This window comes from Amia ocellicauda, chromosome 11 (genome assembly GCF_036373705.1).
Source record: "Amia ocellicauda isolate fAmiCal2 chromosome 11, fAmiCal2.hap1, whole genome shotgun sequence".
In the NCBI taxonomy this organism is placed as follows: Eukaryota; Metazoa; Chordata; class Actinopteri; order Amiiformes; family Amiidae; genus Amia; species Amia ocellicauda.
This window is the reverse complement of record NC_089860.1, coordinates 34,960,564-34,986,176: the sequence shown is the minus strand read 5'-3', so window position 1 is coordinate 34,986,176 and position 25,613 is coordinate 34,960,564. Positions and strand designations below refer to the sequence as shown.

General features: G+C 50.5%; 1 protein-coding gene across 7 annotated transcripts in view; it reads left to right on the top strand.

Annotated features, from left to right (window-relative positions):
- epb41a (erythrocyte membrane protein band 4.1a) overlaps positions 1-25,613 on the top strand; it is a 76,904-nt gene that overhangs the window by 14,753 nt on the left and 36,538 nt on the right. For 6 of the 7 annotated variants that reach the window (XM_066717647.1, XM_066717646.1, XM_066717643.1 and 3 more), the window contains exons 3-13: positions 14,419-14,849; positions 17,506-17,751; positions 18,142-18,246; positions 19,894-19,936; positions 20,574-20,649; positions 20,961-21,179; positions 21,976-22,063; positions 23,466-23,618; positions 23,817-23,914; positions 24,014-24,186; positions 24,742-24,852. In XM_066717647.1, the coding sequence (XP_066573744.1) occupies positions 14,419-14,849; positions 17,506-17,751; positions 18,142-18,246; positions 19,894-19,936; positions 20,574-20,649; positions 20,961-21,179; positions 21,976-22,063; positions 23,466-23,618; positions 23,817-23,914; positions 24,014-24,186; positions 24,742-24,852 (1,743 nt within the window). Of the gene's footprint in view, positions 1-14,400; positions 14,850-17,505; positions 17,752-18,141; positions 18,247-19,893; positions 19,937-20,573; positions 20,650-20,960; positions 21,180-21,975; positions 22,064-23,465; positions 23,619-23,816; positions 23,915-24,013; positions 24,187-24,741; positions 24,853-25,613 lie in introns of all 7 variants that reach the window. The other variant, XM_066717644.1, reaches the window with a different exon arrangement.

The following is a 25,613-nucleotide window of genomic DNA, read 5'->3' as shown; positions in this document are numbered from 1 at the left end:
CCGCGCACCTCGTCCATCCCCCGGGCGCACCGTGCGAGCCGGGGCCGGGAGGAGGGGTTTTGTTGTTTTTGTTTGGTATCTTTTTTTCCCTACACAAGGCGCCATTTTCATGCATGCATCATTGACATACCTGCCTAGCATGAAGTGTAGCCTGGAAGAAAATATGCAAAATGCATAAATACATAAACTGCGTGAGATTGGGCGGTCTAAATATAGAGAGGGCTGTACGGGTTAATCTGGGGGAAGAGCTGCTTCCCCTGATAAACACGAACCGTGCAAACGAGCCACTCCTCGGACAAAACATGCGTATTGCACGGGTGGACATGTAGCACGCCGGTGCAGATAGTTCACATCGTGATAGTGTGTTGTTGTAGCCTTCCTGGAATAAGACCAGTGCGTTTTCTGTGTGTACCAGTGCAAAGGCGATGCGTGTCTCAATGCATCACCACTAATGGATCCCTCCATTTCCACACGCATTGTACACAGACGTGCACAACTCGCGCATTGCATCTTCATTTCGCTCTCACTACTTTGGCATTTGCAAACATGTGGGTGTCTCTTTTGCCGATATATCATAATGTTACAAAAATAAAATGATAATCCGGAAGACTCTTATTGGAAATGTATTGGGTTTATGGGTGTATTTGTCCAGTAAAAGGTGAGCGCATCGCCCTGGCGCTGGTGCGTTTGGCGCATTTCGACTCGCATCCTCTGGGTCTGTGCCTTTACTTCCCGACTGCAGGCGACTGCTTTCTGGTTGTGTTGCGGTATATATTGCAAGTGGGGGAAGTGTCTGTGTGATTAATGCATTTGAAAGCGCGATGTGAAACAAGTTGCGGCTCTTTTGTCCGGTGTGAAGCCCCGCTGTCGTCCGGGGCCGCCGGTGGCCGCAGGGAGGTGCGAGCGTCTTTGTCCCTCTTTATCGGCGTCCATCTGCGGGACGAGCTCCTCTGCCACAGCCCGGGGCCTCTCACCCGAGCCTTATTTATGATGCACTTTACATGTTGTATTGAATGACAATCTTGTTTCAATGTGTAAAGCTCTGTGTGGCGACTTTGCAAAGGACGCTTTAATAAATAAAACGCACAGACAGACATGAAACAGTGGGATGGCTGGCAAAGACGCAGAAACCTTGTCTAGGGCTGATGATGCAGATTGTGAATACAAGTTTCAGTGTCTTGAACTGAGCTGGACAGAGCCAGTGCTTTCCTCTCGATGCATTTACTGATTTTAACCATCATTGTGCGCGTTGTGCTTTCTATATAAGTTTGCATTATTTTCAGTCATAGTTTGGGTGCAATTTGTATGAAAAGTGACTGACGTGGCCTGCCTCGCAGTGTGCTCTGGTTGTTGTTTCCACACATTCCAGTGCTTTCTGTGCAGGGTGGACTGCTGCCGGACTGGGAAATGCAAAAAGCGTGAAGTTGTGGTGTTTGGAGAAGAGGGTGCTGACCTTGCTCTAACCCCAGCTGTGAACCTTTTTATTGCGCTTTGTTTTTTAAATACCCAGCCCCCCACATGAGCAATTCTCCCAAGTGGATTCCATGTTCAGAGTATTGTAATGAGATTGGGAGTGGGCAGGGCTCAGGAGGAGCAGGGGCCAGAGAATGAGGGGTTAACCCAGTAGTGTTGTGCCAGATGTGCCGGGGGGGGAGGCGGGGAGCGTGCCTTAAGGGACAGCCTGGGTCTGGTCCATCTGTCTGAGGGCAAGGCCAGGGGCCCGCAGCCTTGTGATGCTGTAAAAAAGGGGCGGATCCACGAAATTAGAAAGAGGGATGTCCCCCAATTGTTTACTCTGTCCTACCTAATGTACAGATCTATTGTCTGTGAGCCCCCCAGCCCTAACTGGCCCCAGGACGCCTTTGCAAATCGAAACTTGGCGGCTGCTTCGGCTTCTCCTTCGGGAATTGGTTTGTGCTCGAGTGCATCTCGGGTGTCAGCTGATATATTCTTCACGTCTTAATGTGGTGCTGAAAGCCTCTGACTGTACTCTGCTGGAGTAACGACAACTAGGCGGTGCACAATGCCCCCCCCCCCCCGCACAACTGGAGGTCCTGTCCTCTGCAGCCTAGTGAAGCCGGCTCTGAAGAAGAGAGCCAGGTGTGTCAGTCGGAGGAGGTGTGATGGCTGGAGCCGTGCCTTCGGACTTGTCACCATTAGGCGTGGGAAGGACCCCAGTGGGCGAATCGGTTCCTTTTGTGCGGGTGATCTGCACTGACGGTGTGTCGGCATGTTTGTTGGCCACACTGCTTTGTGTCAGTGCTGATGCCCGCTCCGTTGTGTGAGGGGCAGCGAAGAAGCGGACTTGGGAGGCCAGGTTTCACCGAGCTGCCTGGCAAACCCTGTGCGGCTGACAGCAGAGGTGGGGAGAGGCGGCGGTGATGGGAGCAGCTGTAGATGCTGCGCAGCCGGGGGGGTGCAGAGCTGCTGTTCGCTGCCAGGGCAGGTGCAGACGCGGGATTTTTAGTAGCTGGGGGTCAGGAGGTGCCCCAATGTGATCGGCTGGTTTTGCTTTCGCACCGGGGCTTCGGCAAGTTGGTAACACCTCCTGCACTTTGAGTTTTACGTACCTATGCTTCCAGAGAGTGAGTCTGCAGGCCGTTGGTCAGGAACGGATACAGGGCCACCAGCGAAGATTCTCCATCTGTTTGTTTATATTCTAGTCAGTTGTTGGTGAGGATTTGACTGCCTTTTTTAATATTGTTTATTTGTTTTTTAACGCCGCATCCCTCATTGCTGACACCTCTTTCCCGTGCCTGGTGCTGTAATAGACGCACACGTTTTGATTGAGCACGTCTGTTGAACGGAGATTGTCTGACGGCTTTTGCCAGCATAGCTTGTAAAGACCTAGCAGCTCTGCAACATCAACCTCTGAAGGTAAAATGCCCCCCACCCCAGAAATAAGAGCACTCTTTCTTTAACTGAAAGGGTATCCAGGCAACCCCCTGCAGCGAACACAAAGGGTGTCAAATTCGTGAAGAGTGTACGACGGTGAAACGGTTACTGGCTCTCCACAGCACTCGGGGTTAATAAGTCGATTGATCTCCACTAATTAGGTTAGAAAGAAAGCTGCTACCAAAACGTAAACAAAGCGCTGTTCAGAAAGCAGATTGTGCGCATGTATCATGTTGTGTACTGATTAGACAACTCCAGGTTTCCAGTGTGTTTGGGCCTCTGTGGACCGTGCGTTCAGTGGTGATTTGTAATAGTGTTTGAACTGGGTTGTATGTGATTTATCAATGTTGCACTTGGGCGCCCAGGGAAGTCCAGACATCTGTTCTTATAAACCACGTGTCCTCTGAGTTCTGACCGCAGGGATTGGAGTATCTAAAGTTCGTGTAGATGCTATGTAGGTGCCAGCTTTACAATATGCTCACACCGATACTATAGTGTTATGGACGTGGCATTCGGCTTCCCGGTGACCCAAATGCTTCCCAACCGAGCATCCATCCCTCGCAGACCTGTCTGAGTCCTGCTCTGTCTCCCTGTGTTGAGTCAGCCCCTTGAGCAGAGAGGAGCAGGCAGTGGAGGCAAACGTGGCACAAGGAAAATCGAATTAGCCTCTCTCCGGTGTATTTATAGAGACTTCGATCTGTGCAGAAGGATTCCTAAACATCTTTAATTTCCTTTTCAAAGAGACATGAAAGGGGGGTGCTTCCTGAAAAAGTGCTCCTGCCCAGCTGAATCTTGTTGCGGGGGCGAGGGGACGGGGTCTCTAGAGTTTCCGACTTCAGCAAGAACTGTGTTGGCGTTTCTGTGTTAACATTTGGTTCGGGCCAGTGTGTTGGAGAGAGACATTCATACAGAGCCTTTTCTAGCTTTGATTTATAAAGGTAAACTGCTTTTTTGGGGTGTAATCGTTAATACTATAATTAGGCTAGACTTTGTCCCTTTTGTTTGGGTCCTTGCCCTATAAATAATTTCTGAATGGGTGGCAGTACTACAACCACAAGACCCTGCTTCATTTTATTTGGCCGCTTTGCTGACCATTGCGTTTATCTTCGTGCTCGCCCGACCGCAGAGGGGAAACTTTCTCGCCCAGTGACGAACAATAAGCAAAGGCCAGGAAGTCAGTGTGTCTGTATTGCATTGCTTCGTAAACAAAGAGCTTAATTCACCCCCTGTGGCATTCAGCTGTACATTGTCCAGCCCTTCAATGGGCAGACGGCGCTGGAGTCGTTTAATAAACTTCCTTCAGATCAAAAATAAATACAAATAAATCTCCCTGCTGTGTAGGAGCCTGCCAGTGTTTATTTTACCTGGATCTGTGGAGCCTGCAAAGAAAAACAATGTGCTCACACGGGAAACGGCATCCCTGACGATAAACAGGCCAGGGCTCTCCACAGACGAACCCGAGAGGCTGTTTCTGGGCTCCCTGTGTTGTCTACGGGAGGCAGACTCGGAGCAGTCCATTTCCTTAGAGATGTTTGGCTGGCAGGGGTGAAGCGAGAGCCCTGTTTAACCCCACGCCAGTTCGCTGCCAGGAAGCAGCTGAAATGTGCATGTGGACGACAGCAGGGAGACGCACCCGGCGCCCATTAGACCGCTGCATGGTCCAGATCAGGTTTTACAAGCTATGGGCTTTTGTACTCTTTGTACCAGCGAAGCAGAGAAGCCAGACGTTACGAATGACTGTCTGTTTGGCGATTCTGTATCCTGCACCTGTGCCCTCGCTGCAGGTTGGCTGGTTTGCTCTGCCTACAGCGTGTGCAGCCTGAAACGAGTCACACTGATGCCGTGGGGGTCGTGTGCCGCGGTGACACTTAACGCACGTGGTCCGAGATCATGCCACGCCTGTGAGAGATGTGTGTCCAGCTTTTGCTTCGTTTCTTGACCGTTCTCCTTCTGCTTTTCCGTCTCTTCAGCTGGTAAATTTCCATCTGGAAGCCGAGGCTTTGTTTCCCCCCGGTTAATAAATAAATAATATGTCCATGTTTGCACAGAGTGACATCACGCTTCATATGAAGCACTTAGGGGACTGATCCTGTAAGTGTGAACCCTATTGATACCACTGGCTATATATAGACACTTAATCCCTTATGAAAGGCTGAAAACCTGATGTGGGAAGTATGACCAGAGTGGAGATGGGTGGGTGGGCATGTGTGTTTTGTCGGGGTGAATCAATTTTCCCGTCCTGGTAAACGCTCCTCCCTATTGCCTGTTGGTCGCCCATCTCTCTGGAGCCCAGGGTGTGAGGGGGTGGTTGAGGGTGCCAGGCCAGTGGGTCCTTGCATCCGTTTTTCCTCTAATCTTGCCAGTGAGACCATGGCTTTAATACGGAGGCAGAAACACAAAGCATCAGCAGCACAATCTAGCTCCGAGCAGGACCGGCTGGTGGGAGACATTTGGTCATGTGATCGAATCTGAGAAACATCTGTACGCGTCTTGGATCACTCTTTCCACATGACACTGGATCACAACCTCTCGGAGATGGTCTGCTAGGGCCCTGCTGTCAGAGACCGCCGGGGGCACGAGCAGCCATTTTTCAAATTGACTTGTTCACACAGCGTAGACAACAACATCAACAACCTGCTTTTACAGGCCTGGTCATGTGCTCTTCTGTGACATGACTAACCACACACCAGCCTGCGCACATCCCCCACCTTCTCTCATTAGCTAATGGAAACCCATATTCATTGGCAGGACATTTATTATCTGGTACTATTGTGGCGCATATAATAGACCAGGGATATAGGGTTTTATGTGTCCATCGTTCACATGAAGCCAGGCTGGTGCTTCTCTTGTGCGGTCTCTGTGGGTGCGGGTCACTCTGATTCAGGAGAGCCAGTCTTTTTAAATTGCCCCGGTAGCTTGTGTGTTGGGTGGGGGTCACTGGAGACTCCTTGTATGAAACCCTTTGTGGTTTAGTCCACTTCACGGTGAAAATTATGGCTGTCTGGCTGACTGTCTGGGCTTTGATTGACTTCACGATGTGTTGGAAGCCGTGTCATTAATATGTAATGAGACTAATCTCAGAGAGCGCATACTTAATTAGGGGATTTTCCCTGGTGATGTGTGCTGGAGAAGGAGATTCCCTCCTGTGTCCTAAATGAACATGCATGAGTTGTTTCTGTGTAAACACTCCTCTGCCCAAGTTTAAATTATGACTGATGATTTTTTGGTGAATTTGATCTGGTTGTAGTTGCAAACTACAATGTTCCCTCTTAAAATGTTGTGAATAAGCTAGCCGTGGTACGAGTCTGCGTCAGTGAGAGAGGATTGTGAAGGAGCATGTTTAAAACAAAAGTTAATGTTGCATGGCACTCTGGGAAAAACACTGGTGAGGCATTGTGACTTCAGCCTATGTGACGGTGGCAGTTGTTGTGTGGTGGCAAAAATGACCGTAGAGGTAGTGGTGGTAGGCCTGGGTCATAATTATGTTCTGGTTTAACTGTATTCATTTAACTACTCCTGCTTTGTTTTGTCTTGTTCAACATAAGACCATGAGACAGTGTCCAATCGAGAGGAGGTCATTCACCCCATCGTGCTCGTTTGGTGTCCATTAATAATTAAGTGATCAAGGATCCTATCCAGTCTGTTTTTGAATGTTCCCACATTGTCTCTTCAGCCACATCGCTGGGGAGTTTGTTCAGATTGTGACACCTCTCTGTGTGAAGAAGTGTCTCCCTGCATGACCCAGAACTATTCCCAACAGACACCAGACAGAACCATGTTAATATCCATCAAAGCCCACAGAGTTAAGGGAGAACATGCAAAAAGGGAAGGAAACAAATCCGTACGCCGAGTTACATAAACTGCCCTCTTAGGTCATGTTTGGGTAACTCTGCAAGGAGAAGTTAGCTGTAATTGCGAAAAACAGTTGTTTATCAGTGCAACCGGGTTTGCAAAGTCAACAGGGAGTCTGGGGGCTCAGTACTAGGTTGCAGGTGTTTGTGTGTCCATTGGGGTCTGTGGCTGCAGACAGAGCTCTCCTCTCCATTTTTCCTGTCTGTGCGGTGGCCGGGGAGGCGGTGATGTCATCCCTGATGAGTGTGTGTCCAGCTGCTGTCCTCCACGTCGGCACCGAGCGCTGTAATCCTGCGCTGATTAACTTTAAAGCCCTTCTAAATCCTTAAGCTCACTTTCAGTGCCCCCCCCGGCTACAAGAAAGCATTTGGTTTGCGTGTGTTTTTATGATTTGATTTGTTTATCTGTTTCTTCTGTTGTCGTTTTTGTTTTGTTTCCTTCTAACCTGTGGTTTTGTTGTGATCCGTGTGTGTTGGCTGTTCGGGTGCGGGGTTGGTGGTGGTGTGGCGGTGCGGGATGATGAGTGGGATAACAGAGCTGTGATGAAATGAGTGCAGTGTTCATTCTGGGGCTGGGCGGTCTGGGTGAGGGACTCTGCACTTTTCCGCGGCGCTCAGAGATGCGATCATGTTTTGTGCGCAGCAAGAACTGTGTGAAAGCCCCGCGTTGTGGTCATTGCGTTTTTGCATCTGAAAGAGTTTAAATGAAACCTGGAGTGAGTATTGTTTATACTGAGGTTTATGTATGAGTTTTTTAACCTTGTCATTTCCTTTAGTAAAGCCAATGGGAATGGTCCCTTAATGATTGTAAACTTTAAGGTGTCTTATTTACTTGTTTAAATACCCCTTTCCCCACCTCTATCACTCACATACTTACACATGCACACACATACACACTCCATCTCTCACACACAGGTTTCACAGAGTCTGACCCTGGCACTAAATAATGAAGAGCTTGTTTGCTCTGGATCTGTGCTAGAGAGCCACTGTTCAGACGGCGTCCCACAGGAGCGCTCCCTCGTTGGGACTCTATTATGGCTCTTCACATGAAACAAAGGGTCCTCTGTCAGCTGATGAGCAGCACTAATGAGAGAGGGAGCATCTCCAGCCTCAATCTGACCAGCACACAGCTTTTGAAAGTGAAGTGGAGAGAAGAGCGTATCGAGTTGTTTTTGTTCGTCTGCTTGTTTGTTTACTTTAAAAGAAAACATTGTAGAGACATTTTGCTTCCTGGAACGCCACAGCTGTGTTTTTGTGTTAAATAGTCAAGTGGATGTTAATAGTTTTCTTCAAGCAAGCAGTTTGTACAGATTGGTCGTTTTCAGAATTTAGCCGCGTTGAAAACCATGACTCGAGTGCCTGCCTCCTCTATGGTTTAATTCCACCTGGTCTTTTGACATTGCTCGGTACCTGACCCCTCTCCTCAGTCTTGGGTTGTTAGCTCGGCCCCTGCATGGCCCGTTAATGCACTCGTCCACCGGAGCCCTCGACACACATGCAGTCTGTTACGTGCCCCGTTTCCTGGCTGTAGCCCGGCGCTCTGTCTCAACATCAGAGGCCTGTCACTGTACCTGGGAAACCATATGTCAGAACATATGGCGAAAGTCACCTTGGGATTACTTGGCGCTTCAATTAGTCTCCTCCATAGGCATAACTTAAACCCAGGGTGCTATAATCTACAGAATAGCCTCCTGCGTGCGTCTCCAGGATGGTGGCAGCGTCCTGTGGGCTTTCCTGGGAAACCCATGTTGTCAATTATAGACCCATATCCTGTAGGTTGACAGTGAAGCAAAGCCTAAAGCCTTAGAATCCATTAAAAGGCATTTTTGGCAGAAAGATGCCCTGCTGTAAGCATGAGGTTAATGCCTTGCCCGTGCGTTTGCCCACAGAGATGCCAGCTGACAAAGGGAGTATTTTGGGAACCCTACGCAGCTGAGCCGGTGACAGCAGGACATTTAAATAAAGGAGGGATGCTTTGCTTCATCTTTCCCTCCGTGATCAGAATTATTGCAGCCATTAAAGCTATGCGGTGACGGTGACACTCGTCCCTGTGTCAAGATGCCACGAGTGGCCACTGCAGTTCACTTTGATTGAGTTTGCGGCGTTGTGCGGCACATTTTAACACACCCTAAATTATCCAATTTAACCTGGCCACCATTCCACTTGGCTTTAGCCTAAAACAACTTGACAGGATACAGCCCCGGTCTTTGGTTTGTCAGGTTGCTGTCTGAATGGTCTCCCCAGCCTTGAGCCTGTTCCCTGTGCCCTGCTCGGCTCGCACCGGAGAGATAAGTCTGGGTAGCATGAGGCTGCACTGATATTTTCGCATGGGGGGGGGCGAGAAAAAAGACCTCAGTCCCCAGCTACAGCAGGAGATAGGGGAGGTTAGCAGTGGATAAGGCTGGGTAGCTCAAGGTTTCTGGTCCCATCGGATATCTCACTGACTGAATTTAGGAGCTATTTGGGCAGTTGGTCCAGACAGCAGATTTATCCCTTGATGTGTTTAAGCATGGACACTGAAGAGAGACCTCCGTCACCTCTAGCACAGTGTGCAGGATTGTGGCGTCTTCTGGTTCTCGTTTAAAGACTAGTTTTGCCATTTCTACGGGGACAGGTACCTGGGTGAATTGTGATATAGGCCTGAGCCAGCAAACACGGCTGGGAATCACCCAGAACACACACAGGGTGGAAACACAGATGTTGTGGAGATAGGCCCTACTTTATTGGCTTGATCCACTTCCCACAACAGGATCCTACCAACTCTGGGGATTCCTGTGAATTTTTTTTGCCCAACGCCCAAAGCTCAACGACCACTCGGCTCATATTGTGTTGTCACAACTGGTCCTGCTGATCAGACGGAGACCTCTGAGCGATGGGAGACTTTATTCTCTTATCAAGATCCTTGAAAACTGTCCACAGGGTGACACGCCATGTTGGCCAAGGTGTCCCAGCTCCCTTTAATGCCGTGGATCTGAAAGGAGCGCTGCGTTGGCATCCGTTTCCCAGCATGCTGCGATAGCTGGAGGACTGAGACAGTGGGAGAGCCAGATCCGTACCCAGACAGTAACTGAGCCCTAGGACCTGGTGTCCAGCCTACAGTCCGCGCCACGACTAACCAGAGGCCATGTGCCAAGCTGGCAAGCTGAGCCCTGGTCTCGGGGGATGGTCTACTTGGTCACACCTGCTCGTGTCTTCATCGGAGAGCAGCCATCTGTGCAGCGTGGCCTGCTGGTTGACTTCTGGCAGCAGGGTTGGGGGCCGTGGTGGCTTTTCAGCCTGGTTAATTAGGAGAGACTACGCCCATGCAAGCGTGTGGGTCCCTGTGTGACGAATCCAGGGCTGTGTCGCCCCCGAGCAGCTGCACTCGCTCTTGCTTTGATCTGGGGCCGGTGTGTGTGTGTGTGTGGGGGGGTGTGTGTGTGTGGGAGGGTGTGTGTGGGGGCTGTCTGGCTGTGGTTGGTTTTGTATTGCAGGAAAATAAACCCCCACCCTGCCACCCCTCTCAGGATGTAAATGTTAGCCCTGCCCGAGCCTGCTAGCTGGGGAGACGACTAGTGTGCCTAAAGAGGGTTATTGATTATTGGGCAGCAACAATAAGGAGTCATAATGATGATTGATTTATGTGTGTATATGAGAGATAGAGAGAGAGCAAACGGAAAGCACTAAGTTCTCTGTGATGTCTGTGTGAGCGTGAGTGTGTGATGAGGACCGAGATTCCCACCCGAGATTCCCACCCGAGACCCCCCCGCCAGCCACACCAGCCCCTCAGTCTCAGCTCTGTAGCTGTAGCCGCTGGTGTGTGGGAGAGCTGTCGACTCGTATTACCTCCCCCTGCCGAAGCCCTGTCCCGACGCTCCTCTGAAGTCTCTGAGTGCCCCGTTGCTCCACACCGCAGACGTCTCTCTTGACTCATGTGAGCCGTTCTGAAGTGGAAACGGCGATCGGGCGCCAGTGTGATGGGTAACGTTAGGCACCGCTGTTCTTCAAAGTGACGAGCTTTCTCTGGGTAATGCACGTTAGAGGAGAGCAACTTGAAGAATGTGCTTCACTTCATTTTGTACTTCAAATGCTTGAACACACCGCACAATTTTTTGACATCCTCTACAAACCCCTCTCAGTTTGCATTACCTACCTGTCCCACAAAGTAAATAAAAAGATAAGACACGCTCAGGATTTTTAAATATGATGACAAACGTTGCATATGGCCTGTAACACCCCAAATCACATGATATATTTTCAGAAGCGTGTTGCCCGCTCCGACCCTGAGGGCAGTAGTGACACAGGCAGTGTACTTGCCTGTCCTGGGACCTCACCCCCTGGCTCAGGTTGTGCGTTTTCTCCTCTGGATTGGACCCAGCAATCCCCGGATTAGAGGAATCGCTGGGCCTGCCAGGAGAGTCTTTTCCTCGGCTAAACCAATGCATTAGCACATCAGGGAGGGACCCGAGGTTGTGCTGGCAGGGTGTGACTCTCGAAGACAGCGATACTGTAAACCCTGGGTTCCTGGCAATTACTCTGCAAGGAATTACACTGTCTAGAATGTAGAAGAAGCAGTAAAAATTGGGGGTTGTACGGTCAGAAAGCCCCCTTTATTGTCCACTGGGGATGCTCTTGACCGAAGTGCGGTGTGGCGGGAGGCGTTTCTGGAGGTCTTTGATAAAAAAATGTCAGTGTGCGTCCCTCTGTGGCGGTGGCCGCTGACCCACATTTTGGGCCGTGATTTGGTGGCGGAGATTAAGAGAGCGCGCCTCTCTCTCTCATTTGTTTTCCGTCTTGCTTGAGTGCACGAGCACAAGCGCGACCCACGCCTCGCCGAGTGGCCTAAATAGATGTGTGCCCACTGGAGGCAAATGGGAGAGAGAAACAAACAAACAAACAAATAAATAAATACAATTCCTGTAATGGCCAGTAAAAGCATGCGTCACTGAACTGACCTCTAGGGGGCTGTAAGGAGTGTGTGTATTCAGAGTGGATTATGCTGTAAAGCCTTCGACTGGCGGGGGGAGTGCGAGGTGAGGCTGACGGGTTCGCCTGCACTCGGCTGCACATGGCTGTGTGTCCTGATTGTGAGTGTCGGCCGTTCGGCAGGGTTGGGGAATAGCCGACCTCTGATCCTGATGCTGGTGTATTTTTGGTGCAAATGGCTTCCAGAGTGTGACTCCCTTGTCATCCGGGCCTGGTAGTCCTCTAGAAACCCCAGGAAACTGTGCAACAGGAGTGGGGCTGTTGGGGGGCTTCGTTGATGCCTCCCTCACCAATACATTTACAATCTGGACTATAGGGTATCTGTGAGTGCTGCTCGGGCAATTACTTTGCACATGAGATGCTACTTTGTGGTTTGTTGTGGTTCTCCATAGAGTGGCCAAGTCTGAGCGTCTTGAGGGTCTGTGCCGTGGAAATGCGATTTAAGCATGCCATGCACATGTTCAATGCTCTGTTGCTGGTCCCAGTCTAGAAGTGGTGGCTGTTTTAATTTTGTGTTTTTGAGGAGCGATTGCAAAGATCAGGTTTAACACAGAGCCCCCCTGTGTGTGTGTGTGTGTGTGTGTGTATATTCCTCTGTTCCTTCTTGTATGTGTACCCTGCTCAATTTCCCACAGAAGTTTTGCACTTTTATCATGGTTTTACTGTGGTTTAGCGTGCTTTTCACAATGAGTTTCACTGTGCTTTACTACACTTTACCACAAATAAACTGTGGTCTACCGTAGTAACCATGTCTTACACTAGACCACAAGATACCATGATCAATATTTGTATCAGAGCACGCTGAAGCCACAGGCAAGCACTGTAAAACTGTTGAAATTGCAAAGAGCGTCTGGTAACCAGTTACCTGTGAAAATCAACAAGGCCCTTCACACTCATACTAAAAAGCATAGATCCTCAAGGAGACGGTGCCAAACTGAGATAGGACAGCAAGCCCTGCGGACGTCTCCTAGTTCGGTGTGATTCTGTCCGGCGTGTCTGCTCTGAGGAAAATGCAGGGCTGTGCTTGTGGAAGGATATTGTAAAATGTTGACATTAGTGCCACTGACTCCTCATTATCTTGCGGCCTTAATGAGCTCGTGATCACACCGGCCAAGAGACAGGACACTCGGAGACCGACGAACAAGAGGGGCATTGTTTGGGAGAGCCCCTTTGTGTGTGTGTATACAGCTGTGGACGGAGTCCAGATAAGTTTCCTGCTAATGAGGCTGCCGTCGCATTGAGGGAGGGAGGGCAGGCAGGCCGGCCGATGGACACACAAGCACTGAGGACTGCTCACCCCCAGGTGCCTTTCATGGTGCTAAAGGGAAGACCCTAAACATGCCGATAATTTCTCATGCCACCGGAAATCTTAATTCACTGAACCCACAACCACGGCTGCCTCCCTTCATCTCGTATCAGGGCTTTGAGGGCTACATTCACACCTATACAGATGTGCAAACCGCTGTTCTGCAGATGTTCAAAATGGTTCCCGGGCTCACTCGCTCTTTTCTCCTTTCCTTTCCTTTTTTTTAATGGAAGAAAGCATAAGCGTGCTGCTATGAGGAAGGTGATCAATCTTAAACCACTTCCCACGTTCTCCAAAATCTGTCACCTGAGCTGGTAGGAAAATGCCCATTACCATGATAGACCCCACTGGGATAACGTTTTGTGCGTGTCTTTGCTGAGGTCAATCCGATCGCCTACCGTCTCTGTTGAAGAAGAAGATAGAGGAAATAAAATAAATCGATGCCATTAGCATAATGGGCTGCGTTCGCTCTCGGCCCAGCGGCGTTAATTGCGCAGTCGGGCTCGGCGCGTGACGCAGACTTTGAAAAGTATATTTTTAATTTCAGCGCCTAAGTGCCCGGGTTAGAAAATGAGTCGAGATTGTCCTAGAAAAACCATTCCCGGTGGAGTCTGAGGGCTGTAATACGTTTCCGTGTAATGATGTGGTGTGATGTGTCCGTAGGCGACATCCCATAATAAGAGATTTCAGCCGTGTGTAAATCTTTGTCTTTGAAAGTGCTGCGAGTTCTCCCTGCAGAGCCTTCACCACTGACGAAAGGTACTGCTTTGAGTTTTATCTATTATTATTTCATATTGTTTTCCCAGAAATTATAATTGACTGAAGTCGAGTCGGTTCTCTTTTTAGTTTAAAACGCAGAAGCTTTTTTCAAGCAAACCGGGGAATACCACAAGAATATCTCTGCTCTTTGTGTCGATGGGCAAACCTGGAAATTAGACGTGAAATAGTAACCTTCATACCCATCTCAGTGCCACGTCTATTAATTTGAACAATATTAAAATATTTGTGTTCGGCCTTCAACTTTGCTGCATCGGTGTCCTTTCTCTCTTGCTGTAGAGAAGGCTGGTAGAAGATTGCTTTCCCTTTTTGGAAGTTGTTCAAAGTGAAAGTCCTCACTCCCTCTGAACACGTTAGTTTAGAAGTGTAGAAAGTGTAATCTAGCTTCACCTGCTCTTCAGCACAATTTAGGTGAGGCCTGCGTGCGGCTGGAGCGATCGGTCCCAGTCCCCGGAAGAGAAGGACAAAAGAGATGTCTTAGAGTAGTTTTCAGTCCAGAACCTTCCAGTCTAGCGCAGGTGTGTCCTGATGTTCAGCTTCACTTCCAAATGCACCTTTTTGTGAAGGCATCTGACTGACGTTCTGGTTTCTTCTCCCCATCTCCAGTTAACACCATGACGACAGAAGCCAGTGCCGTGGGCGAAGCGGAGAGCCAGCAGAAGCCCCGGGACCCCGAGGCAGATAAGCGTCCCACCCCCGCGGAACAGGACCCCGGCCCTTCGGAGCCCCAGGACGGCCCCCGGGAGGAGCCCTCCACCCAGCCTCCCGGCTCGCCTCACGAGGAGCCCCTGAAGCCGCGCAGTCGGTCGTCGGCGGGCCGTGGACTCTCGCGCCTCTTCTCGTCCTTCCTGAAGCGCCGCTCGCAGTGCTCCGAGGGCGAAGGCGCCGAGGTGGAGAAGGGCGACAAAGAGAAGGAGAAGGAAAAGGAGGGCGGCCTGCTGGGGTTGGAAGACGAGGTCCTCCTCAAAGCCCCCATTGCCGACCCTGAGCCCGAGCTGAGGAACGAGGGCGACGCGGCGCTCGACCTGCACTCACTGAGCAGCGCGGAGACGCAGGTGAGGCCTCGGACGGATGCGCACACTCTCACACTCATGCTCGCACACTTCTTATGTGCTTCTTATGAAAATGAAGTGTTCAGGCGCTGGGATTAAACTTGGGATCTTGTAGGCAACGGGACAGGGCTGATGATTCCAATGATTACACGCCGACGTCCCACAGAGCGGTAAAGTGCATGGCAGCTTTAAACCGATTACGCTGAATCCATGGCAATAAATATGTACCACAGGATACGCATTTTGTCATTGTCACTCATGAGCGGTGTTCACGGGCGTGTTTCTGCCCCAGTGGGGTGTTTTTAAGAGCTGTATCACACAACACAATTGAGGCGGGTTCTATTGCTGAGCCCACAGGACAAAAATCGCAGGGACTCGTCTGTGTAGTATTACTGCTCAAATTCACATGTTCACTGAAAGCCCTACACTTGGGGTGCCTGGGAGTTGCCTATAAACAGCCTTTATTAAGGCAGGGACCTATTGTGCGCATAAAGGAGGCAATCAGCCTATTTTTATCGTCTGGAGGGAGTGTGCTTTGGTTGGGGAACAACAGTGAAGTAATCTGGCTGGTGCAACGAGTTTCCTGGATCTTATTTAATTGTATTTGAAGTTATTATAACGATCAGTGCGACTGTTTTTCCCCTTATCAAGTGGCGCGCATTGTGTTCGTTTTGAATAGTAAGGAGCGAGTAGGAAGTGAGAAACTCTGACGGAGCATTCAACTGCAGTTTGTTTACATCCCTTCGCCTCCCTGCTTTCTGCTGTGAGGAATAAATCAGTGGTGCCCTGCACAACTCAGAACAATGTCCTGTTCACTTTCTGTGTATGTCTGCACGGCATATTTCGGCCAATCTAGCACCGTTACTCCTATTTCTTTGTATTTATAATAATAATAATCCTAATACTAATAATATTGGTCGGTTATTACAGGGGGCTGCGCTCTGGGACACAAACGCAGTGCGCTGCAGATGAGTCATCAGCGTTCTGCTCCAATGAGAGTGTGGCGCTTGAAGCCCCCGTCAGGCCCCAGAGATGCACTTCTGCTCCTGGGATTTAATTTTTGATCTCCCGTTTCGCCATTACGATCACAGTGGCCTTGTCCCCGAGCCACAACTGTGAGCTGCTTCGTACGGGCCGCTGTCCTTGAACACGTGACTTTATTGAGTTCTCCTCCCAGCTGGTGGAAATTGATTGTAAGGGTAGTCTAGTTGCAATAACCATTTTGGGAAAACTCGGGGCATTTCCCAGTAGTCTGAGACACACCCTACTTATGGCCACAGACAGATGGATGAATACATATCTTTCTCTCTCTCTGTCCTTCTAGCTATGGTCTAGGAGTCATAGTATTTTATAGCAGTGGCCTGTGTCTCCGCAGCAAAGCACTGGAATATGTCTCTGCTTCTCTCGTGCGGTTTTGCACAGTCGGCAGATGTGTCCGGCCTGTGATTGTGGCTCCTGCCTGCCTTGACGTCAGAAAAGACGCTTTCCTCTGAGAAGCGGGTGATGCTGGATCCATCCAAAACCCTTTTCACCGTCCTTCGTATATAAGGCCCCTGCTTTCCGGTCAGACTGCTGATTTTTGAATATCTTCCTGGACTGTGGGCTTATCCCGGGGGTTCAGCCACACTATGGAGGACTTACTCATTCCTGTGTACGGGCTACAGAGCTTTAGGACATTCACCAACACTCAGAGCAGAGACGTGCCTGTCTTTCTCTTCCCTGCACTTTCACCAAACCCCTGCCCTGTTCAGTGGGTGCTGTGAGGTAATGGTACTGAGAGGGCAGACCGTGAAATGATGAGCCGGGCAAAATTAAGCGTCTTTCCACGTGACTTAACAGAACTACGCTGAACAGCTGCGCTTCAGAAATTAAGTGAGAAGAATCTCGATCCCGGCTTTGTTGAGTTAATCTCCAGGGACTCGCTGGGAACGGCAGAGCGATCCACCGCACACAGACCGACGCTTTGTTTCTGGGAGTTCTGTTCTTCTCCTTTACCGGTTTGTCAGTGAGTTTATTTTTAGAAAGCATCGCTCTGGGTCTGACACTTATTTGTGTTATTTATTGATCCATATATTATTTATTAATGTATTTTTACTTTGGCTGTTGCCAGGTATAAACCATTCATTTCCCACCAGTACTCTCCCAGTTTCTCCAGGAATACAGTTCTCCTGTTTTCAAAGCTGCTCTATGATATTGTCAAGTGTGAGCCGTACAGAAGCCCGATCGATCGATCAGTCGGCCAATCTGTGTTTACTGGGTACAGTGCCCCTTCACAAGTGTCACGTTTTGTGGTTTTGAAACAGACAGTCACAGTTACTTTGACCATAAAAGTCGAGGGAACCATTAGGACCAGAGGAGGGCAAAACGTATAACACGATGAGAGGGGTTTGGGGGAGTGGGGCCGGATGGGGCAAATGCCACATTAGATCCATGACTTCTATAATAGTCTCATTAAAGCACTTTATTAGAAACAGAAGTACAGTTTTGGATAACATTATGATGGTATGAGTTCAGTTGTTCCAGGTGTTTGTCTTATACACAGCATGCAAGAGTGCCGCTCCAAGGACCGATGCAGGAAACCCAATTCTGTGTTGAGTTCCCGACTGCTTTCTGGTCCTCATAGTTGTCCTATTGACCTGCTCTCATCCGTCTCCGACAGCCAGCGCAGGAGGACCACAAAGAGGACCCCGACACCGAGAAAGACTCCGAGGAGGAGGAAGGGAAAGGAGACCAGAAGGAGGGAGAGAGTGAGGGAGAGGAGCCCGCCAAAGAGGAGAAGGAGGAAGGAGAGGCGGAGAGCAAGGCGGCGGACGAGCCCAAAGCCCCCAAAGCCCCCCGGAAGCCCAGAACGATGCGCTGCAAAGTCACCCTGCTGGACGACACTCTGTATGAGTGCGAACTGGAGGTAAGAGGACCCCCAGTTGCAGTCATTTGTGCGGTGGTTTGCGTCTTGTTTCACTTCCCTCCCTTCCTCCCAGCCGTAAGGTTTCCTGACACCCAGAGCGTGAGAACCGTCCGGCAGGGGCCCTGTCTGTGCCCCTCTGTCAGGGAGATAATCCCATTGAGTGGTGGCACACGGCAACCGCATACAACCAGTTATAAGACGATAAGCACTTTTATCTGTATTTTACTGAGATTTCCTTCCGAGTAGACCACACCCTTCGACTCCGGAGACCCTGCTGTCAGATCTGAGGGCAAAAATCCCTTCCTGTCGTGTCTTGTTGCCAAATCAGTGTTTGATATTCCCGTGTGGGGGGGAGGTCTTGTGAGTCTGACAGGTCTGTCCCTCTTGCAGAAACATGCCAAGGGCCAGGATCTGTTTGCCAAGGTGTGTGACCACCTCAACCTGCTGGAGAAGGACTACTACGCCCTGGCCATATGGGAAACCCCCACACAGAAGGTAGGCAGGGCCATACTAAGGGAGGGGTGGAGAGTTACAGGTAGTGCTGATCACCAGACATAACCAATGGGGCCACTTTGATCTCTAAGTAAGGGCCCGGACTGTGATTGGCTGTAGTGTAGAGGTGAGGAGGACACAAGCCAAAGGATTGGGACAAAGTGTTTGTTCTTCAGTTGTGTTGCTCCCTCACCCTACAGTTGAGTGTGTGTTTTTCCAGAATATAAGGCTTTGAAACGCACTTCAGAGTGTCTTCTCTCCTGACCCGGCCGAGCGTTGGGTGTCGAGGGCAGTTGAGCAGCAAAGTCTATCAAATGATCTTGGAGAATAAATGAAATGTAAAACTCCTGTGTTCAGCCCCACACGCTGGGAATGGTTTTAAATAGTCTTGTTCTCTGAAGACTTCAAATAACTAATGAGTTTTTCTTTTTATAAGTGAATCTGCTAAAGTAGCTCTGAAATGAGGGAAAGTAATTTAGACACGTGAGTTTCCTTCGCAGCTCGGTTAAATATGGACTGTGAAACTTTTACAGAAACTAAGTTTGACAGTTTAATATAACAACGTGCGAGTCAAACTTCATGATTGTTAGAGCCGCTTCGAGAAGGTGTGTGTGAATGGTGGCAGAATGGCAGCGTGCCACAGTCCCAGTGGAGAGGAAACTGTCTCGCCTTGGGGAAAAAAAAGTGTCGCTATGATGCGAGTTGCCTTTTGATATGCGATTTTGTTGCCCGTTCTGTAATCCTCTTAGCGGAGGTGTGAGTGGGGGGACGGCCGGCCCCTCAGACAGTGCGCTCTGGCAGCTGGTTCTCACACGGGACCCGGGCAGGGTGAGGGTCTGTGTCAACAGGCCCCAGAGCGCCGGCTGTTCAGCTGTCCGCCCGCCCGACACTGGGACGGGGAGGTTTTATTCAAGGGCCTGATCCCGGTCTTTGTTGAAGGGATTGTGAACAGGAAGCCGCGGAGCACGGCCGGCTGCACCGCAGATCAGACTGGCGGATAATGCGTGACCTCTGACCTCTGCTCGCCACGGGGGATCTGTATGAGCCAGACTGCCCTGATGAGTGGGGGGGGCAGGCGAGATGAGATCACTCCCAGCATGCAGTGCGTCTGCCAGCACTGGTTGGCCCATGCGGATCCTGTTTTTAAGGGTCGCTGAACACGTTCATCGGGAGACTTGACAGATCTGGTGGGACGGGCTGAGTCAGTGGTGCTGAAACCAGATAGTGTGCCGGGCCGTATCTGGCTCTCCTGTGAGCTGCAGCTGCAGGCGGACTTGAATGATATCGATCTTTCTTTTTATTCGGCCATATCGAGGCACTGTCGGTTTCTTGATACAAGTAGATAACAAGTTATTTCACAGCCAGCCCCTTGGCCCCTGGCCTTCGTATCACACATCTCAGAGATGTGCAGGCCGTGAGGGGCCCGGCAGCCTGGCCATTTGGGCCCCGAGAGGCCCATAGGCACCACTTACAGGAACACAGATCTAAACCCATTGTAGTGCAAGCAAGGTGTGAGTGTGACTGAGATACGACACAGGGGTGTGAGTGTTGTATGAATACATAAGAAGGCGTTGTGGGATAGTCTGTGGCACATTGGGGGTTTGTGTGTGTCATGTCTGACTCTTGGTTTTCTTGCCCTTGTGCCCACAGACCTGGATGGACCTCGCCAAGGAGATCAGGAGGCAGGTGCCAGGTAAGTGCGACTCACTGGCAGCTGCCGTGACAGATACCCGCCCCACAGACCCCCGCCAGAGCTGCTGCGAAGAACATGGTGCTCTGTGTTGGCCCAGTCCAGAGCCAGGGGACTCATTCCATAGGAATAAACGGTTTTATTTTCATGACTTCACAGCAGCCCTTTTGAGCGAAGGACACAGTGTTCCTGCCCCTGTCGAACCTTCGGTGATCTTGAGAGAACGCTTGAAGTTAAATTAAGCTGTCAAGTATCGCATAGACAGGATGTACAGTTCTAAGCCTTTCATCTGTGGCTGGACCTTTGAGAAAGCAGTCCTATATCTTTCTTTGCTCGTTGCTGTTTCAGTGGGTTCATTTGCCAATCGTACAGAGTTTTATTAGTAAGGAAGGCGAACTGTTGAATTCTCTGTGTGCCATCTCTGTTCTCCATGTTTTGAAGTCCTCCAGTCACTCACTGCTTTCCTGTTTCTTAATTGTATGAATCCTGAACTGGAGATTCAAGCCCTTCGCAGAGGAATAGTTATTAAGAAGTTAGTGTGCTTCTGTAGACGGGTTTGGGTGTCCAGTGTGTGTCTCGATCTGGGTTGCTGAAGACCCTGCTCTCCACTTTCTGACTCCCAGTCTCCGTTCTGTTCCAGGTACCACCTATGACTTCACCTTCAATGTCAAGTTCTACCCTCCTGACCCGGCCCAGCTCACCGAGGACATCACCAGGTACAGACCACACCCCTCTGCTGACCCTAACCCCCCCCAGCCAGTGTTTCTTCCTTCTCCTCTCGCTCTCTCTCTCTCTCTCTCTCTCTCGCTCTCTCTCTCTCCCTCTCTCTCTCGCTCTCTGTATAAAGTGTCACTATGTTTATCTCCTATAAGCACAACTAACAAACAAAAAACCACAATAACTATACAGCCGTCCCTATCGGAGGCTGTTTGGTTCTGATCCAGGCAAATCGTCGGGCCTGAAAGGCACAGGCCGGCCCAGGCCCCGTGGAACAGGACACTGAAGTGCGTTCCCTCCCCCTCCCCAGGTACTACCTGTGCCTGCAGCTGCGCAAGGACATCATGAGCGGCTGCCTGCCCTGCTCCTTTGTGACGCTGGCCGTGCTCGGCTCCTACGCCCTGCAGTCCGAGCTGGGCGAGTACGACCCGGACCTGCACGGCACCGGCTATGCCAGCGAGGTGCGCCTGGCGCCCAACCAGACCAAGGAGCTGGAGGAGAAGGTGATGGAGCTGCACCGCACCTACAGGTGAGCAGGATGCCTTTCGAAAACATTCCCACCTGACATTTCCCCTCCCAGCATGCACTGCAGATAACAGGTTATATAGGATGTCCACTGTATCGAACTGGAGATTAAATGTAAATGTGTGTTTATCTGCCTCCCTCCTCCTTTTAGATGGAGTAATGGGATTACGGGGGAGCAGATTAGTGGAATCTGTGCCGGGCACCACTGGTAATTGATGTAAAGTGTATTAGAGGCATTGATAAACGCCGTTCGTCAAATAGCGAGCCGCACAGAGCAGGCTGGTTATCGAGAGCTCCTTACTGCGCTGCGGCTATTTATACCGATCTGGAGGAGCCCCTCTCTGCCTGGCACTGCGCCCTGCTCTCCCTCGACGCAGTTAGTGACAGAGAAGGAACGTGTGTGACGATTGTTTTACTGCAGCCAATCGGGCCATTCCTTTGAAGTGAAGTTTGCAGACGTATTTAACTTGCATTTATGCAACATTGCCTTGTTTTTGGGCCTCTGCGTTATGGATTTAGTTTATTGTGTAGTCTGTGCATCTTAAAGCTGAGGGTCAGGAACTTTAGGAGGGACTAGCGTCAAACCTTAATTATTTTTATTTTTTTCACATACACTGGGAAGTCATTCCGTCTCCTTTCTCTCGGATGCTGTTTGTGTTGGCATAGTAGTGCAGCGTGTCAGATAAGCTATGCAGTGACAGAAAGTCATGCCTGCAGAAAGGGAAATAAACAAAAGGAAACGTTCGGTTTGCCCGGTACCCCAGTTGACATTCCTGACTGTCCCGCTCATCTGGCCGCAGGTCCATGAGTCCGGCCCAGGCCGACATGATGTTCCTGGAGAATGCCAAGAAGCTGTCGATGTACGGAGTGGACCTGCACCAAGCCAAGGTCAGTGGAGGGTCAGAGGGTGCATTTCAGGTGGGGGTGAAGGCCATGTCTCTGTTAGGGGGCACTTGCACACAATGTCTGTTGTATCACAGTGAAAACAAGAAATATGATCAAAAAGGAAAAAGATTAACTTCTGTTTCTCATCACTGACGTTGTTGGAGGAAATGGAGTTTGCGTGGTCATGTGACTGGCCTCACAGGACACGGATTAAGACCAGGCCCTCTCTCGGCATGCTGGGAGATGGGACCCCAATAACTGCTAATAGGCAAACAAAGAAGTGGCACATTCCCTCGTTTTGCCCCCTGGCACTGCCACCGAGCTCAGCCTGTGAGAGCTGGGCTGCGTTTACGACCTTGGTCTTGAATTTGAGCTGCCGTATTGTGCTCCGAGATCAGCGGCGAGATTTTCCTTTGTGAAGGCTCTGGCAGGACACTGATGGGAGAAGAGGAGGGGAAGCTTCTAGCAAAGGACTGTTGATCTACTCTGAGGGTGGGGGGGGATAAAATTTACAACATGAAAGCGGTTCGATGTTTTGCATTGCAGGGTGAATGTCATCCATTTTGTAATTGGATTTCGTGACAGATTTTCCTTTGTGGCGGCAGCCAGTACAGGAGTGCCGTTAGACTATGCTGTTCTTGAAAAATGTACCCGTTGCGAGGGAGGGGAGGGGAGGGTTAATGTCTGGAGAAAGTCTGTATTTTTAACCCCCCCCTTTCACGTCAAAGCTTGGGCTCCTAGCGCAACAAATAAACAAACCAACAAATCCATCCCACTGGTGCTGTTGTGACTCCAGAAACTGCATTGCTGTCCTGGATGGGCAGTAACTGGAAAGCTTTTTTTTCCTCTCCTGAAGCAAAACAATGATGTTCTTGTAACAGCAGCAGCAAATGCCTTACCAGGACACAGATTTAATAAAAAAAAAATGAGGTCAATCTGTTTGTATCAGACCCGGGATTTGACAAATAATGCAATTTCTCTGCCACCGAAAGCAGACACTGCAGTGCTCCCTTGTGGTGGGCCATTGAAACTGCAGGCACAGCAGGCTGAACGTTTTATTCTGAACCTGATGCAGAAATATAAACATGATTATCAATAGAAATAGAGAAAAAGAAATGGAAAGACGAGGTGTCCCTCGTCTTGTGGAGCTTCAGCCCTGTCCTGGTGAAGCCAAATGGGGTACATTTGGTGTATTTACTACAGCCTGTAGTGTGATTTTCAAACAGAAACTTCACCAGTGAAGCAAGACACAGAGGAAGGGTAGGATACAGCCATGATCTCCGAAAACTCTCATGATAGAAGCAAACAACTTCATTATCAATTAAAAGTTCTCATGTTATTTAATGCCGGTGCTTGTCTGTCTCTGTCCATCTCTGTCCCTGTCCCTGTGTGTGTTGTCCTGCAGGATCTCGAGGGTGTGGACATCATGCTTGGCGTTTGCTCCAGTGGCCTGATGGTCTACAAGGATAAACTGCGGATCAACCGCTTCCCCTGGCCCAAGGTCCTCAAGATCTCCTACAAGCGCAGCAGCTTCTTCATCAAGATCCGGCCCTCAGAGGTACCGAGATGCTTTACATCTAATGAGCCAACGTTTCAGAATACATCTAACCTTGTTCTTATTCAGTCTCTTTAAGCGGACGTGGAGATGTGCATTTCCAGAGAGTTCCTTACGCAGGGCAATACGGTTTAAAGGACTATAATAGGCCGAGATGGTCCTGCTCATTGTCCTGGTCTCTGCTTTGTCTTTGTGTCGCAGCAAGAACAGTACGAGAGCACCATCGGCTTCAAGCTGCCAAACTACAGAGCTGCCAAGAAGCTGTGGAAGGTCTGTGTGGAGCATCACACCTTCTTCAGGTGAGAGCAGCGCCCTGTACCTCCTACACGGTTGTGTCCCAGGTCTCGTTAGGCTTCAGAGGACAGAACGCTGACCTGCCCTCTGTCTCTGCTCCTCAGGCTGTCCTCCACCGAAGCCACCACCCCGCGGAGGTTCCTGGCGCTGGGCTCCAAGTTCCGCTACAGCGGGCGGACCCAGGCGCAGACCCGCCAGGCCAGCTCCATGATCGACAGGCCCGCCCCCCTGTTCCAGCGCTCGGCCAGCAAGAGGGCGTCACGCAGTCTGGATGGAGGTGTGTGCCACGTTGTCACCGCCAGGGGCGGGGGAAGCCCCTCGGCACTGTGGGTGGGGCTTCTCCTTGTCTGGTCAGGAGGATACGTTGTCCCTAAGGCTGAAATATAGATGTCTCTAGAGTGAGACAATAAGCCCCGGCGCAGTGTCCAAATTTTGAGATTTAACGTGCTTGTGCTGATTTAAGGTGGATTGAGGATGGGGTGGACGGAGGACATAAAGGTACCAAGAGGCAAAAGTCAGGGTTGTTCTTGTCCTCTCCAGCAAAGCCCACATGCCTGCAGTTGTAACGCATTATTTCTCAGTATTTAGAAGTTGCTTATCGATTATCAAAGTGGGGTTTTGATGCACTTAGTAGCTATAAAGATTGTAAAGATGTCAAGGCGTTGTGTTCTCTGGGGCGGGGGAGAAGGCGTAGAGGCGTCCCTGCTCCTGGTCCCTGTGTGGTAGAGCTCCCCACGTCTCTAACAAGCTGCAGAGATCTCTTGGTTTCTGACACCAGTGCCCACACCGTTCCCAGTTGCCCGGCGGTTCTAACGTGTTCCCATCTCTCCAGCTGGAGGTAAGTCTCCCGTGGAGGCGCTGAAGCCAGTGGAAGAGCACAATGAGGACGGGGATTGGTTTTTTCTGATGGAGCGCACCCAGTCGCTCACCCCTGCGTCCCAAGGTACCCACCCAGGCTTCAATGAGCACAGTCTGCCCCCTGCACCACGCCCTTTCCCCGTGCTGCTGCCTCGCTCCAGTGCTGTGACACCAATGCTACGCACCACAGCTCCCCAAACCCCTCACCCACGGCAGCCCCTGCCCCTGTCCATGACTCCCTCTGACACGGCTGTCCTGCCCGGCGTTTTGGTTTCTGGCTGTATTTTTTTATTGCATTTGGCTTGTCAATTGTCGCCTGGAGGAATCCGAGCGGCTCTGATCTACTGGGCTTCAGATCTGCATCCCTGGCGCGACCGCAGCCTCTCCACGAAAACACCATAACGCCGAGTGGACGCTGGTCAGTGGGAATAGATAGCTAGTCTTGGTATAATGACTGAGGCCCGGCGGCAGTGTGGAATCCCCATCCCTCAGCCGAACGATGCGGTGTGGCAGAACTGTGCCATGACCTGAGCCGGCGTATATTGATGGGGATCTTGCACTATCACTACCCCGGCCCTCCCCACACCCACGCCTTTGCCCCGGTGCTGCTCTGCTGGCTTTGTGAACTGCGGTGCCACTGAGAGAACATCCCCACCTGCCTGTCTCTGTGTGGCCGATTTGTCCACGTCTCTTGCCTTGCTGAGTGCAGCCCAGCTGGTGTGTGTGCTGTACGCCCCTGTGCCTTTCCTCCTCTTGTTTTCCTCATGTGGCCGAGGGGCCTCTCTGCGGCCTGTTGTTCTCACACCCTGGATTCGCAGCTGCTGTCTCTTCTGCCACCCGCTTGCT